At 36.4% G+C, this 16863-nt stretch overlaps 1 protein-coding gene across 2 annotated transcripts in view; it reads right to left on the bottom strand.

Annotated features, from left to right (window-relative positions):
- The window catches only part of ZDHHC17 (zinc finger DHHC-type palmitoyltransferase 17), a 70296-nt gene that overhangs the window by 20249 nt on the left and 33184 nt on the right, over window positions 1–16863 (bottom strand). For both annotated transcript variants that reach the window (XM_040061778.2, XM_040061779.2), the window contains exons 5-10: window positions 16312–16456; window positions 10398–10462; window positions 8927–9089; window positions 4223–4348; window positions 2824–2966; window positions 443–543 (exon numbers count right to left, since the gene is read on the bottom strand). In XM_040061778.2, coding sequence (XP_039917712.1) covers window positions 443–543; window positions 2824–2966; window positions 4223–4348; window positions 8927–9089; window positions 10398–10462; window positions 16312–16456 — 743 coding nt within the window. The remainder of the gene's footprint in view (window positions 1–442; window positions 544–2823; window positions 2967–4222; window positions 4349–8926; window positions 9090–10397; window positions 10463–16311; window positions 16457–16863) is intronic.

Here is a 16863-nt window from a genome sequence, read left to right as displayed (position 1 = left end):
TTATCAAATGTATCTAAAGTTTGTAGAAAATGGTATTTCCAAAATCTTTAGGAAGATCCAACTATGAAACCAATTCCAGTGGAATTGATACAGACCATGAAGCAGCTTTTCAGAATAGTGTCTAAAAATTGCAGTCAATTATATTGTGTCACCTCACAGCCAGAGAATATTCTATGAAATTGCTAACAGTTCCTCCACATAAGAAGTTGGTAAAGCACAAGAAATTCTGCAGACTACTCTAAGTAAATTACCGAAGCACAGCAGCATGTGCACATTTCTAAAACAATAAAATAATTACCATGAATATAGAAAGCAATGTTTAGTGGCAATTCCTTTTTTAAAATTTTTCTTAGTTTACTTACTGTTATGTGCAGAATATAGCTGTGTAATTCCTCATACTATGAACACGAATAAAAATACTACTGCACACAAAAAAGGATATCATTCCAAAACCAGAAGAACCACGTCACATACATCCAGAATTTTGTTGCCAAATATATTCCAAGAGGCAGTGCACTGTGCATGGAGTGATCAAAGAATGACCTGTAATTTACGAACAATGTCACACGGTAAGTTTCAATTTATAAAACGTAAATCCTGAACTACTGCTTCAGGAAAACACTTCCTATTAAAATATGTACTATATGGGACATAGCAAAATATGCCATAAACACATTTTTCTCACTTTTGTGTTCAAAGTTCACAAGAAATTCCCATTTTTAACCTGCCAAGACAGGCAGAATGAGTAAATACTCGTGCTAAAACTACACTGTGAAAGCAGTTAGGAATCTGTGAAATTCTTAGCAACATGGACAGTGGTTGCAAGACATACTAAGTTTTGACATTCCACTGCTAAAGACATTTTGGAAACTCATACAATTAAAATTGCACATTAAAATTATTTCACTAAGAAAAAATCTTAAGAGACCTTGGTGTTATCAGCCTATATACTTGAAATATTTCAGATTATTCAATATTTTGCTTCTGCTACATTTGCCAATAGAAAGTTGAAAAAAAATCCAGACTAATTTCCATATATCACTACACTTGCCAAGTTCTAAGGTAAAATCCTGCTACATTAATTTAAAAAAAAAAAATTAAGCCATCAGAATAATTTTCACTTTCTTACACTTTTGAATTTTAAAGACTCTTCTGAATAAAGATGAATACAGCTGAGACAAACTAGGTGAACAACTAAGCTACTCCATATTCAAGAAGAAGTTGCTATGAAACCTGTGGAAAGAGACACTCTAAACAACTAATCTCCCTGAAATAAAATTTCTACATCATCTGCCTAAATATCCTGATATTTGACCCATTTTGCTTTTGGTTTGGCTGTTTCCCTCAGGGCTGCCACAGACAAATGTGTGCAGGGAGTAGTTTCCATTTCATTTCTTTACTCCCTTAAAGTATCTCTCTCTTCTCTAGTGGAAGTTCCTTAGATCTTTGGAGAAAACCCTGTAAGGAACATGAGCTCATTTGATGAATATTAAGTGAATATACATTTGGACACACAGTAGTTAGTCTGCACTAATCTCTCAGTGACTTCTGTGCATTTCTGTGTGTGTGAAAGTAGGGAGGAAAACACAGCAGATTAGCTAAACAGAGCAGATCAGCTAAAATTCTATAGAGAAAGAAAACACTATTAGAATAACAGCACAAGTTTATTAATTCAAACCTGGGCTTTGTGAAAAACACTTCAAAAAGGATTTATACTAAACATCAAGCAACAGATAAGAGAAAATAAAATTGTTAATCCTGAACTCATGTCAGTTAGGCAAAAAATATAAAACTTGACAAAACACAAATCTTGAGACATTGGAAGAAATCTTGTCCTTACTTTCTGTAGGAGGCACAGTTGAGGATTTGCACTGACATATAGGTTTTTTTGTGGGAAGAGGCCAGCAAATTGCACAGCTTCAGAGGTGAAAAGAAGACTAAACGTATCATCTCCAAGACCCTGCAAAAGCTTGATAACCTTCCAGTTCCCTCCCAGTCTACTAAGTTCACTAAAATCTTCTAAATTTGGTTTAAGGAGCAGATATATTTGCCTCTTTATACAGAAAGAAAAGAGAAGTAATGGTTCTAAATAAACATTACATCCAACCCCAGAAAAGTAGAAAGCTCCTAAGCATGGGGATACAAGAAGTTCTCCTATCTTGGCCACACATGACAATGAAAAGCAAAGGAGAGATTATGTAGTCTACAGATCTTGAATATCCACTGGAGCATGACAACATGTGTGTGTGTGTATTTGTAGGTGCATTTACAGACATTCAAAGTAATCACAAATACAGCTAAAAGCCTTTACGATAAGGTAACCAGATATACAAAAAACACTATAATAAAGTAGCCTTTTTCTTTAGTCACTTATTTATACAACAACAAAAGCTACAAAATCTGATTCTGACTTAATTTCTCTCTATAAATCTCTTCAGATGCCTTTGTGAATTTAAATTATTCAAATAAAATTGTTTTAATAGTAAATTTGCACATCGTCTTTATTACTTTACAGTAACTTTTCCACTGCCTGCTTTCTACAGTATTCATGCTGCTAACTCTTTGCAGACAGACATTCAGCACCCTCCTCTGGATTATGATTGAACTTCTGTTCTGCTGTTAGCTTCTGTTAGCTCAGTGGTATTCACCCAAGATAATTCCATGTTTCACAAGACAACAGGAGCTATGGTTGCACAAGATCTTTTGCAGAAATAAAGACCAATTCCAACAAATGGAAATTTAAGGTCACCTATCCAATAAAGATGCCAGCAAAATACTTCTTGCATGCACACTAAACAGACGGTGTCTCAGTAAAACACTTACTTTGAAAGAAACTGTACCATAGCCCAAACACCACCATACATCAGCCCTTTAATGAGCCACGAATCAATGTCTAGGTCTGCTATAAACCCAACCAGCCAAATAACTAGGAAGGGAGTTCCCAGCATCACCTTCTGACGGAATTCCTATAGAAAAACAAACACCAGTAAGTAAGTCTATTTTCAGGAACAGATTGTATAATAAACAGGACAGTCACGAAAATGTAAACTTTCAGGAAGCTTGAGAGTGGGGGATGTAGCTTCATAAATTTTTCTTCTTTTCTGTCTTTACACACCTCCCACAAATTTGCAAGGAAAATAAACCCTCCTAAAATTATATTACAAATCAGTAACTTTGTTTTAGAACTGTCTTCTAGATATTTTGCTGCTAATCCAGAATCAAGGCAATATTAGCTCTTTTTAAAGAATCCATAAGCGTATGAACTGCCGCACAGCACATGACACTGTCAGCAAATTTTTATTACTCATGTAACTTCAGTTTTTAAGCCATACCAAAGCATCTATGAATAAAGATAGGACCTTTTTTTGTCTTATATTGTGTGGATACAATTTCCAATGAGCTGAACTCCTTCCAAATAATCAAAGCACAGTGACAATAAAATGTACAAACCACTTCAGGTCAAAAAATCACTGCATTGTTACAGTGCCACAAGGTTAAAGCCCAGACTGTAGCAGTACTTTGAGCATCCTCATGCAATGTACCTTTAATTCAAAATATCACAACAAATCAGTGGTTGCAACATTTAATACCCAGCACAACACTCCTCCTGTGTTGATGGATACTAAGAAGAAAACATTAACTCTTTTTAGACTTTCAAACAATAGACAGGAGGACAGTTCTTCACACTAGAGCAGTATGTTAACCCTTATACCCTCACACCCTCATTTATGGCCTCTTCTTATCTGCAGTATTAAACAATACTCTGAGAAGCAAAAGGCCTCCACATCAGAGATTTATGTATTACTTTCTACTGCTAAGACTGACTGCTTCTTTCATTCAACACAATAACAATAAACAATACATATATGGAGAGGAGGTCAGAGTTCAGGATACCCAAAATGCTTCTTTCCTCAGCTACCTGAGAGTCAGCTATGGAACGTCCAACAGTATGAGACCACTCAATATTTTCCTAGCACTTTCTTTTAGTTAGCACAAAAACTAAAAGTAAGTGTATGGAAGCTTAAGGTTTTACTTCCTCCTGCCCTAAATAAAGTACATTTTTCTCTTTTGCAATTACTTTAATGATTAATAATAAAAATACATTCCTTAAAGCTGAAATGTGGGAAACCACAGCCCTGAACTTCTTTTAAACAAACACACAGGTCCCCAAACCAAGAGCAGCTCTAAGATTGATTTACACAAGTGTTATGCTACTACTTACCTTATCTGCTTTTAATTTTCTCAGAAAGGATGGACTATCATACCCCTTTGCCTGTCTTGCTTCTTGTAGATGATTGATCATCCAAACATTCTTCCTTTGTTTTGCAAGATCAAGTGGTGATTCTCCCTGTCAAGAGTATAAATGTGGGAAATATCCAATTTAAAAATAAAATGCATTTGGAGCACTTTTGAAACAGAAGATTGGCTGTTAAAAACAACAGATTTTAAACCACTTTATCGACATTCTGGCATACTTTTTGCTCTGCAGCTTACTTGACACCAAACATCATTCATTCCTTTTTTTTTTTTTTTCACTCTCCCATAACTATACAAGTGTGGACAAGTCGCATATTAAATATATGATCCTGACAAGATGTACGTTCTGACAGCAATAATTGTTGCCTTTGGCAGAGAACAAATCTATGTTCCACTATTCTACACACAGTCTACTAGTCTGTAAATTAAAGACTGCGCTTCCCCCTCAGCTATTGACAGGCAGCAGAAATCAAGCAAAGAATAAGAATTCGTGACCCACTGGATCATGGAAACTCTTCCAAGTCTAAAGCCTGACTCCTTAGGTAATTCTCTGCCTTTTGGCAGACTGAAGTTATTAATATTATGAATGCTTCTAGGATTATTTTTTCCACAAGTCTAATGTTCTTAGCTTAATTTCAATTATGGAAGTCCTAGGAAGAAAACATGAAAGAATAAACTGAGTGCTCATGTCCAACTTATTTCAAAACTCTGAGCTTTTACTCTGAGCTTGTGTTTCATGTATTATGGGTGCTAAGCCAGAAATGGCTCATGTTTTTATTTCCATAATTTCAGAAAAGACTAACAGATGAAGCAAAAGTGAAACAGAGTGTGAAAGATACAGGGACCAAAGGTGCCTACTAAACTGATTTGATTTTATTGCTTTTTAAACACTTAGGAAGAGAGCTACATGGAAAAGTTATTGACTTGGTCTAAAATTATAGAGGAGGCAAGAGACAACCAATTGCAGGTACCTCCAGCTTCAGTTTTGCATTTGACTCTTCCTCTCTTCTACTGGAGTTAACTCCCCTCCTAAACAAGCCATTCATGGAGGCTTGAAAAATGGCTGAATCCTCCATCGCTCGGCCCCCTCCTAAAAAAAAAGTGAGACAGGTACTAGAAACTGAAACTACCCAGAAAGGGCAATAATTACTATAGACAGAAGCGATTTCAAAGATTTAAAACTACAGTTAGCTACCTATATCCCATAGAAAGACAATGGGAGTGGAGTACTTAACTGTCATATCTGCCTTTGAAATCTTGCTCCAAATCTTTAGGAGAGTAAATAGCACAGAATATAAATTATGAGGTGAAGTTTTTTGCTATTTAACAGGACCATTCACACCTACTGTGTGAGAAGTTTAACTAGCAAAAAACAGTTAAAAAGGAGTAACTTCTGACTCAACTTGGCTTCAAAGTTATTAGCCAGATGTTTAAAAAAACAGATTAACTCCATTCTCAATAGAAATGTCTGAAAACAAACTACTGGTGCCTGTTTCATCACAAGTTTGATAGCACCTTGAATTGCTAATATCTGGGAAATTCCAGAGGTGCTGTTGTTTCACTACCACCTTATATATCCAGACTGTAAAGATTACCTGTGGACAAGCAATCCCCTCTGGGAGTTGATCTCCCAAGTAAATCCTGAAGTTGTCTTGGGGTCCAGCTGAGCATCCCTTCCACTAGAGGGCCATGAGACACCTAGGAGCTGCCTAGATAAAAAAATTGAGGGAGCTTTAAAGAAGTCTTTGACTGCGCCTCTCATCATCTGGCCATTTTATATTTTCCTTGCCTTTACAGGAGTAGTGGATGGCTGACTTGCTTAAAAATTAAAAAAAATGTATCAGGGAACTTAATCTAGTAACACACTTAAGATTGTCAGCAAGCAATAAGGCTTCAATAATATATATTTAAAGTATTTAGGTAGAAAAAAATAATCTGAAGAGTTGTTATGATAGGGAACTGTACATGTAGACCTCCACGGACAAGCCCTAAGATACCCTGCATAATCAAGAAACTACATTTAAAGTTCAAGAAATTATTCATTTCCGGACAAAAAAAAAAAAAAAAAAAAAAAAAAAAAAAAAAAAAAAAAAAGTCTTTTTTAGACCATGAGAGTTCTTTTAGGTCTCTTTATCTCTCTGCTAAAAAAAGGAGCTTCTGCTGCTCATACTTAAATAAAATTCACAAGTTTTCCCCAAGTCCCCAGTGATAACCTGGCTCTCTGGGAAATCCTGCCCTCATCTGCCCAATCTGTCTACTGGTGCGGCAAGCTAATTTCCTTAGGAAAAAAAAAAATCAAGCAAACAAAAATCCCCACTCTACTTAGATTACTGAAAAAGCAGCTTCCATCTCTAACAATCTAGTTCTCAAAAACAAAAAATAAGTATCTTACTACCAAAAGGAAAATACTAATTTCTTGTACAGAATAATAAAAAGAGGGTAAATAACAGAACCAACTCACTGCTTGTATCAAGCTTTGCTTTTGAATAGGAGTGCTATTGTTCAAATACTTCACAAACTGTCACGCAAAGTAAAGAACACCTTCCCGAGATGACTGGTCCCAATTTCTTCCAATCCCAGCAGCACATGCCTTTCTAACACAGACTGACTAGAGCTGATAACAATAAAGTCAAAGCTCGCACCTAATATTTCAGTCACTTCATCATTTGAAGAAGATCAACATCTTGCAGCCAATGTATTTCTTTAATCTCAGCTGTCTTACCACCATTCTTGGTCAATTCCATGGGCTATCTGAGAAAAGGACTTCACTAGAAAGTGCTGCAGAAATCTATAACTAACTGCATCAGAAAGAAGCCTTTCGCAATTCCTTTTATTTCTGAGGAAACATGAGCCAAACACTTAATTAGTTTCTGGCTCAAAGAGAACTTTTTTTGTGAACAGTCAAACAAGGGGCATCAAACTGAGTTTCTACTGGCCTTTAAGAATCAACCAAATTTTTATATTTAGTTTATATTTACTATCACTTAAATCAGCATCAGTTATAATGTCACTGGCTGGAACTGCCATTCCTCAAATTATTTTGATCCTCTGAACATCCAAATTATTTTGAGCCTCCAAAGGCATGCAAAAAACCTAGACTTCACTGAAGAAAATAGGCAGTGGTCAGCAAAAGCAGACACATCTTCTGGCATGACTGGAAAGATAATCATGATCCAGCAGGTTCTAAAAACTATTTTTCTACTGACTGCTGCTGTCTGTCAATAAAGAAGGCAAGACCATGAACTACTTCAGGCAAGCAGATACTTTTTCATATAGCTAAACACAGAAATTTTTGTTACAGATTTCATAAGGGTCCAGAAATGTAAGTAATGTGATGACTTTAAAACTCTTGTCACACTAAAAAGTCTTTCAAGAGAAGCAAGGTATGACATGCTGATTTTTTTTCCACAAAAATACTTTTATTTTCTTCCATAGGTGGCATAGGAAAATAGCTTTTCAACATAAGAAGTGAGACTAGAAGCTAATTCCTCCACACAAATAACCTTACAGACCAGGAATAATTAATATATATTCATCTCAGTGCATGCAAGAGAATAGCTGATATGTTTTAAACATATATAAAGGTGATTTCTTCTGATGAATTTCCATTCATGATTAGAAACATTTCTAATACTCTGCAGTGGATGTAGGACCTAAAAAGCTGCCAGCAAAATTTGGCTGCTCCCCTAAAAAGGCTGTTCTGTGCTCCTTAAAAAAAACTGATGTGTACTTATACATATCTAGATAGACAGATAGATACAGATATATATTTCTATCACTTGCGACGAAGCAGAATAGACCCCGGCCATCATAATCAGTAGGGAAAATGGCGAAAGGACAAATAAATTGAGTTATAGCTGTGTTTTCAAACACAACCACTCTGCCTGTAACACTCTTTAAGTGGAAAATACAAATATTTGAAGAGAAACTGAGTAGAAAAATCTTTTTCTAAAAGTGAATTCTTCACCACAAATGAAACAGCATGGGTAGCAAAATCCATCTAATTTGATATACAGTGTATCTGGAAGTAATGGACAAAAACACATTCCAAAGGCACACCTTACAAGGCTGGAGAAGCTCCAAGTCTATGGCAGAATTTCTAAGAGCTGTTTTGCTGGTCTAACATATGCTGGAGATAGGCTCTGCTAGTACAGAATCTAGATTCGTTGTTAAGAAATTCTGGTAATCAGGCAAGTTAAGTTCACAAGCAAAAAAAGAACTCATATGTTTATTTTATTCCTACTGGCATTTTCAGGCCTCCAATTTGCTTACTGGCACTGGGAAACCAACTAGAGCATTTGTCAGGTTGCTGGAAGAGGACAGAGATGTCACATCTCACTTCAAAGTCACCCCTTCACTAGCAGATATTCAATCAGGTTTCCAATTTTGCAACCAAATACACCGGTCTTCACACATACAGTGTAACTGCACACCCCACTCCCCTATTTTTGCAAATAATCATTATTACATTATTTACTTGAGTATCTTATGGTGCCAATCTAGTGGTTATGCATCACTCTTAGGAATAAAAGCTAAATGACACATTAGTGGCGTTGCTTTTGCTCCATCTTTGTGATCCCATTATGCACACACCTGCTCTTAAGATTTATCATAGGCTCTGTTATTTCTACCTCAAACCACTTACAATTAAAACAGACCAAACGTTTACCTTAATATTCTGAGCATCAACATTAGCTCCAGCTTCTAACAGAAGACTAATAACTGTAGTATTTCCTGCTAGCACGGCCCAGTGCAATGCTGTGTTTTTGTGGTATTTGTCTCCCAGATTAACTGAAACGTTAAATGTAAGTAGTAATCGTGTTGGATCCACACTAGAAAAGAAAATTCTTGTTAGATCGACAGATGAACTCAAATACATCTCAACTTATTGCTGATGCATTCAATTTCTATGAAGTTCGTTGACCAGGTACATTATGTAATAGCAAAGTGACATTTTTTGCTGCCAATTATGCGTGACTCAAAATCTCTTCCCACTAAAACCAGGCACTATTCCGTTGACTTTAAAGGATCTCCTTAAGACAGCTCATTCTGGGATATCAAGAAACATTTGTTCTAGTTACAAACACAAATTCTAGTATTGTGTTTACCAAAATCTAACACTACTAACAGATTTGTAAAAATATGCACATGACTATATACTTAAACAATCAAAGTTCAAAACATGTTAAGTTTCCACTTTGCAATCCAGAAGATGAAACTAAAATAGAATGTGAATTTTGGTAATGGCAGGTATTGGTAAGAGCTAGTTTGTGTTCTGCCCAACAATCCAGAGAGACGGGCCCTTCCAAACAGGAATCTAATTCAAACATTTGTTCTTTGGAGTAGTGCTATTTTTCATCACTTTTTTCCAATCATCACCACAGGAAGGATTAGTGAGCACTTCTTCATAGTACCCTCTCTCTTGAAAAAGTCATTGTACTGGGTTTGGCTGAAATCAAGTTAATCTCCACAGTAGCTCCTATGGCGCTGTGGTTTGGATTTGTGACCAAGGCAGTATTGACGACACAGGGATGTTTTAGCTATTGCTGAGCGGTGCTTACACAGGGTCAAGGCCTTTGCTGCTCCTCATGCTGCCCTGCCAGTGAGCAGGCTGCGGGTGCACAAGGAGCTGGAAGGGGACACAGCTGGGACAGCCAACCCCAACTGACCAGAGATATCTAATACTGCATGGCAGTGTGCTCAGCAATAAAAGCTGGGGAAGAGAAGTAGGAAGCAGAGGACATTCAGAGTTACAGCATCTACCTTGTCAAGTAACTGTTACAGGTGACAGAGCCCTGCTGACTTGGAAATGGCTGAACTCCTGCCTACTAACGGGAAATAACAAATGAATTCCTTATTTTGCTTTATTTATTCAACTGTCTTTATTGCAAAGGATGAGTTTTCTTATTTTTACCCTCCTGATTCTCCTCCTCATCCCACTTGGGATGAGTGAGGAAGTCGCTGTGTGGGGCTGAGCTACCAAGTGGGATGAATTCACAGTAACCATAAACGAAGAAAGGTAAAATGGCAACTGTGGAAAGAACAGAAAAAAACCTAATAAACCCCGCCCCCCCCCAAACCAGTCACTAATATATGCCACATGGTTAACACTAAGATAAAGTCAAAACTGCATGTATTACCTATGTGTTCTGTAAGCTGCCCACATTAAAGGCGTCATTCCATTTTGATCCATCATATCTACATCCTAAAAAAAAAAAAAAAAAAAAAGTTGGTGAGATAAAACTACTCAAGATCCAGCAGATGTAATGTTTGCACTGAGAAGCAGTGTTCTAAGACTAATCATCTGAATTGGAAGAAAACCTGGCAAGCTTTTAGCATTCAAACAGTATTTAAAAGATGAAAACAAACATTAATGCCACCACTGCCAAAAAATAACTGCTCCAATCTATTTTGGAAACTATGAAACAGTCATGCTGTGTAAGACCAGTAACTTCTAACTTACTATTAACCTTCAACATTAAAGATACATATAGGTGGTGTATTATTGCATTAAAAAGAAGAAAATTAAAATAATGCACCAGTATTTGAAAAGATACTTGATAAATCACTATAAATACCACTGTCTGAATCCTACATCCTACTAAATGGTAGTATTGCACCTATTTTTCCATTTGCAAAGCAATTTTCCTTAGCTCACTGAGTTCCAAAGGCATTTATGTATCTGGATATCCAGTTAATGAATGCCAGAGAATTTTAAGGTTGAAAAAAAGCCATTAACAAAAACAATCTCTTGAGAAATAAAATCAATCTATAATCTCTTTTATCTTCTGCCTAGGGAAGTTGTTAATTCCTAAATTATTTGAGACAGGTTAGACTCTCAAGCACATTTTACAGACCAGCACTAACAAAATCACTGCAAGTTAATGTAATGCAGGATATGAAGAGTTTTCCTTAGAGGCAACAGAGCTATGACAGCATTTCCTATACTATTTCCCTTGGTTCTTACTAGGAAAATTAGATAGGAAAGCATTTCAGTGAAGTCTTCTGCTAGAGAAATTCCTGACAAAACTCCTGAAAGTGACTGATGTTTTTTTATGTCATCCTCAGAACCTCCTCCACCAGTCTACAAAATGCCCAGCATCCAGGGATTCCTACTCACGCTGCTGCTAGCATGACCCAGGCAGTTGTTTCCGAGAAAATCCAACTTTGTTCCTCCAAATAATTGCTTTAAAAACACTTCTAGCCTGCAGATAACTTCATATTTCTGAGTTTTTACTCTGTTGCTTAATTAAACATAAAAGGAAATTTAAAATCACAGTTGATGGAGGAGAAGGAAAACAGTTACTTGATTGACTTGCTTGTTTGTTCAGAAGAGTTACATGGTTTGAGATCAGGATCCAACTGTTTACCCACAGTACTAGTATATATTAGATCCTTTTGAGCCTACCAGGACCACACAACTGCTGGCATTGCCTTTAACCCCCATGGTTGAAATCATGAAGGAAATTCGAACCACAGCCCCATCTCAAATTCAATCATCCTTGGAAGCATGACTGATTCACAGCTCATACTATACTTGGAGGATTGTACAAATTACTGCAACATGAACAATCACTCTTTCATCTTTAGATTTCTTAAAGAAAAGTGCCTCTCTGTGATAGTAGCAATGTGTTTTGATGTAAGTAGAACAATTCCTTCAATGATTCCACCTGACAAATCCAAACAACACTTTGAACACTAGGCGACACTCAGCTAAAAGAAAAAACCCAAACCCATGAGCTCCAGAGAATTCCCCACATGTAAGTTACCTAGGCAGGCCACAGCTACTACTCATATTAAGCTACGATGTTGGCTGAGACAGATACCTTTTCAAAGGAACTTTAACAGAGGCAAAGCAGCTAAGACTGACTTGCACACTGCTGTACAGACGTAACAAAGATGTAAGTGTGGATAGCAGACAAACGCTCTAACAAACCTCTCATCAAAAATTCCTTGTAATTTCTCCAGATCATTACTATATGATCAAGTTAGACATTTTAAAAAGGAAGCTCTGTTCCTGCTTTTTACCAAAGAGAGGGCTGAAGCAAAAAAGTAAACCTTCAGCAACTGGTTCATATTAAGAGACTGTTCTTCCATTCTGGTGTGCCCCAACAGGTATTTGAGCATTACTTTCTTGTTTAATTCTCAGTGCTCATGGAGGGGTGTGCCTGTGCTGTTAGAAAATGGCGCAAGCACTGCAAGAACCAAAGATGCAACGATCAAATATCGCACATACTCCTGCCCTCTGCATGGGGTTCAAGTGTGAATTCTGTGGACCACAACTGGCAAAATTTCCTCTTGTTTCCTAAGTACAACTACTCTGGTTCTGAAAGAGAAAAAGCCTTGCATATGCTTTCTGAAAGCAAGACTTGACAAGGAAGGATTCTGAAGAGCAGCTAGAGATCAGAGCAGCATTAGGCATACCGGGACATTTAACAAGCAATCATCAAACCAGTATTGTGATACAATACAGCCTTTCCAAAAGCACATACTGCATCAAGAGATCCCACTCAGAATTTCATTATATCACAGAGAAAGGAACCAGAAGTTTGATTCTCCTTAGAACCATTACTGCTTATTTCACAAAACACAGACCTTCATAAAAAAGACCCATTACATCCTTGTTCAGAATCTTATTCTCCATAAGGAAAAGATCCCTTTCACATCAACTGTTGCCCAGGGAAAAGAAAAAAGGCTTTAAAAGCATGTAGTAAAGAATATTCATCAGTAAGGCAGACGTTTAAGTCTGGCAATATTTCTTAATTTAGAAAAGACGTGCTAGTTACTGATTAGAAGCAGAGATTTTGTAAGATTCCCATGGAACAGATCACAGACCAACAAGGAAGATAATACACAGAACTAAACCTACCTCATTCCTTCAAACAAAAGTTCTGTTCTGAATACACTAGTCCAACAAACACACAGTCAGTCTTGACAGTCATAAGGAAAAAAACAACTGGACTTATAATTCTCTAAGTAATGTGCTCTGAGTTGGTCTAGGAAATAAAAAGCTTGGTTCAGTGTCTTAACACTGCCCTGAGCTTGGTGGACAGAAGGAGCTTCAGTCACAACTGAGGTGACAAGGCTTAGGAGCACTGCTCATGGATCACAGCACCAAAGTAACCAAGGCTGCTGGTACCACTCTAGTATCTCCCAACCTAGATGCCACCTACTTCTAGGTCATAGCTCAGCAGGTGACCCTACATAGCTTGAGACATTAGTACAAAATTGCAAGTCTGAGAATAAAAAATAATGTAATTGATGAGTAAGTGCTACTTAAACTATGAAAGTGATAGTTGAACTATGAGTATGAAATAGTTAAACTATAATTTTAGAACTAGAATATTTCTTACAGGATATTACCCTATGAGCAACTTTCTAGTCACTCATCTGTGATTAAATTACCTCACACTTGCACTGGATGAGAACACATTCAACTATTTGTATACCACAACTTATTCCAGGTGAATGTTTGCATATGCAAGGTTCTGATATGCCTCTGGCATTTTAATTGGTGTAAGCACAAGATCAAACAGTTAAATTGTACATTGAACTTCTTTTAAGTGTCTTCAAGTTATTTTTCAGTTTTTCTTTCTCACTTTTTTTTTTTTTTTAAATAAAGATCTTACCTAAAATTGAACTGTGCTATAGATTCTGTTAATTGATTTCTGATTATACCATGTACTTGTACCAGCTTGATTTTGACCCAGGCAACCTACTGACACAAACACGTTCAAATTCTGATATGGCCAGGTATCAGTCTTTCAGAATTCTGTAAGAGGCATGATTAAATAAAAAGCAACATGTATCAGCCACTGCTGCCTCTTGGCTGAGTAGTACTTGCTGGCATGAAAGTGGGTTCACTTCCAATCAAAGCCAGAGGGCATCTGACCAAGAGTTCTTCCCCTTCAACACACTCCCGAAGTTGAAGGGCTGGACTCAAGCCTCAGATTGCATATTCTACCACTGGCTGCTGCAGCCCGGAAGAAAGTGAAACAGCAACACTGAAACTGGGTTCCAGTTCTGTCTCAAAAATGGACAAGGTAGCAATTAGGAGCAATTTCTTAATCCACCTGTCAGTCCTCTATTCAGTTACAAAAATCGACTTTTCTTTGACCACACTCATCCACAAAGGCATCAAGATCTGAACTAGCACAGCACAACAGCTTACACTGACCCTTATTTTGACATTTATTTAGCTGTCATTTGCCACATAGGTACTAGAATTAGGTTCAGAACAAGGGCTAGCCAGCACTTTGGATATAAGGGAACCTGGTGTCTGTAAAGACAAGCAAAATAAGTAGCAGTATATAGGGTAAGCCCACAGAAGCAAAAGCAGTTCAAATTTCCAAATCCAAATCTTGTCGCCACAAAGAAGGTGGGGAAAGAAATAAAGGGAAGAGATTAATGACCTCAGTACTAATTAAAGGAAAATGAAATTATGTATCTTCCATAGCTTCTAGATAAACTATGTTGTTTCTGTAGTTGTATGTAATATATCTAAAGAATTATTATTTTAGGGATTGTTATTATAACACTATAGATATTATAGATAGAGATATTGTTAGATATTACTAGATTCTGTATTGATACAAATCAGAACTTTGTGAAACGCTATGAAAAATTACTGTTAAAATTAATTTAAATTTATACCATGGAAAGAATACCAAAATCATACTTGAAAATATTTGAGGGATTTAATAAAAATAAGTGCTTTAAAAACTATTGATAAGAAGAGCTGTTTTCAAAGTAACGGGTTTTAAATTTTATGGCAATTTTTATGTCTTTATGTATGTACTCATGCAAAGACATACAGCTTCTTTTGAATTGAAGCATTATATGTTCAAATAAACAGGACAAATCTGTATATAAGCATGAAGACAAACAGGGAGACTTCATAATCACAGTAGAATACTTTAGAGGCTGTCAGTACTTTATTAATGCTGTGCTCCAAATCAGTTCACACTTGTATAATATTAGCAAGATTTTTCTGGTAACATAAATCCAGATACAATTATACATAATTTGAGAAGAAAATACAAAACTTGCTCCTCATAAATACACATTCCAATCATTACATCTTACAAAACAGCAATTATACAAAATAGGATCAGACTCTTCTTTTGCCTAGCTTAACCTTTGTCATACACTAGAGTACTGTTTTACTGAACAGATACAAACTGAATACTGCCTGGAGCAATAGCTTGGGGTTTTTCACATGTACAGTTATAAATGATTTTCTGCAGCAGATTTAGTATTTATTTTACACAGACCAAACTCACTGAATTCATACTGTACATGATTCACGACTGGATCATATCTCACTTGGTATTTGCAAGAAGCAGAATACTGAAGTGTGAACAGCATTAGTAGGGACTGTCATACAAGAGGAGGGCTTTGACTTTTCTTTATGGTTTACACAGTAAATCAAATCTGTGCTTCAGGCACATGCCTACGGGTGAATATATCTACTAACTACAACACAGGGTACGTAGCAAACAGAATCAAGTTTTTGAGCAGACATAATGACAGATGGGACAAAACAGGAACAGTAATGAATACACGTTACATACACATTTTACAGATCTAGCAGTAATATAAGGGGCTAGCAAGAAGGTTTGGGGTTGTTCATTTTCTGTTTATGCATGGAAGTAATTAGGAACAGCAATAAATTAAAAGTTGTTGACTGATGTGTCACTAGATTTTTTATCCATATATAACTGATGATTCTATGAAGAATTCTACAACACTTGCTACCATTGTCACAGTTACATTTGAAGATTAAATTCATTAGAAATAAAGAACTAGGACTTTTAAATACTACATTAGACCAGTGTGAAACGCTCTAACTAAAGCCAAACTACTCAGACAACTGTTGCAGGAAATTAACAGGTGGCATATCAACACTGTAGTCTACAAAAAGGACACGGAATTATTTTTATATTTATTCAAGCAAATATTTTGCATTTCCTTAATGACAGGTATAAGTTTCAAGCGTGTTCCTACTCTAAATTTTATTAGAATCTTTTAAATATGGTATTACTTAAAATTTACCTGTCCCTTTGCTATCAGGTAAGCAACAATCGAAGTATGTCCAAACTGAGCAGCCAAATGAATACAGCTACATCCTTCTCCATCAATTAGCGACGGATCTGCCCCATATTTCATCAGCTGTACAACCATGGATAAGTGACCCTGTCTAAATGTAACAAAACACAAAACACAAACAACTGGATAACTATATGCAGGAAAAGTATTAAAATTTGAATAATGAAATACAAGTATGTTTAGCAGTTAATTACACGAACTCCCACACTAACTCATACTTTAAAAACAGCAACTGCCATGATCTGATTCTCCAAGTGAGTAAGCAAACTCATCCATGAGAAATTCTATGCATATAGTGCACTCATCACATACAATTTGCTTAACTGTACTGCATAGCAAAAAAGATAGTCAACAACAACAAAAAAGTTATAGTTGAGAAATCTAGTCTACTGTGACTTGTTACAAATCACATATGAAAACTGCAATTTTTAAAGATGTCAAACTGGCTAGATACCCTCACTTTTTGTGGGGCTTAAAAACTGCAGTAAAATGAAATAG

This window comes from Hirundo rustica, chromosome 4, assembly GCF_015227805.2.
Source record: "Hirundo rustica isolate bHirRus1 chromosome 4, bHirRus1.pri.v3, whole genome shotgun sequence".
Classification (NCBI taxonomy): Eukaryota; Metazoa; Chordata; class Aves; order Passeriformes; family Hirundinidae; genus Hirundo; species Hirundo rustica.
The sequence above is the reverse complement of the archived record's forward strand: the minus strand, read 5'-3'. Positions and strand labels throughout refer to the sequence as shown.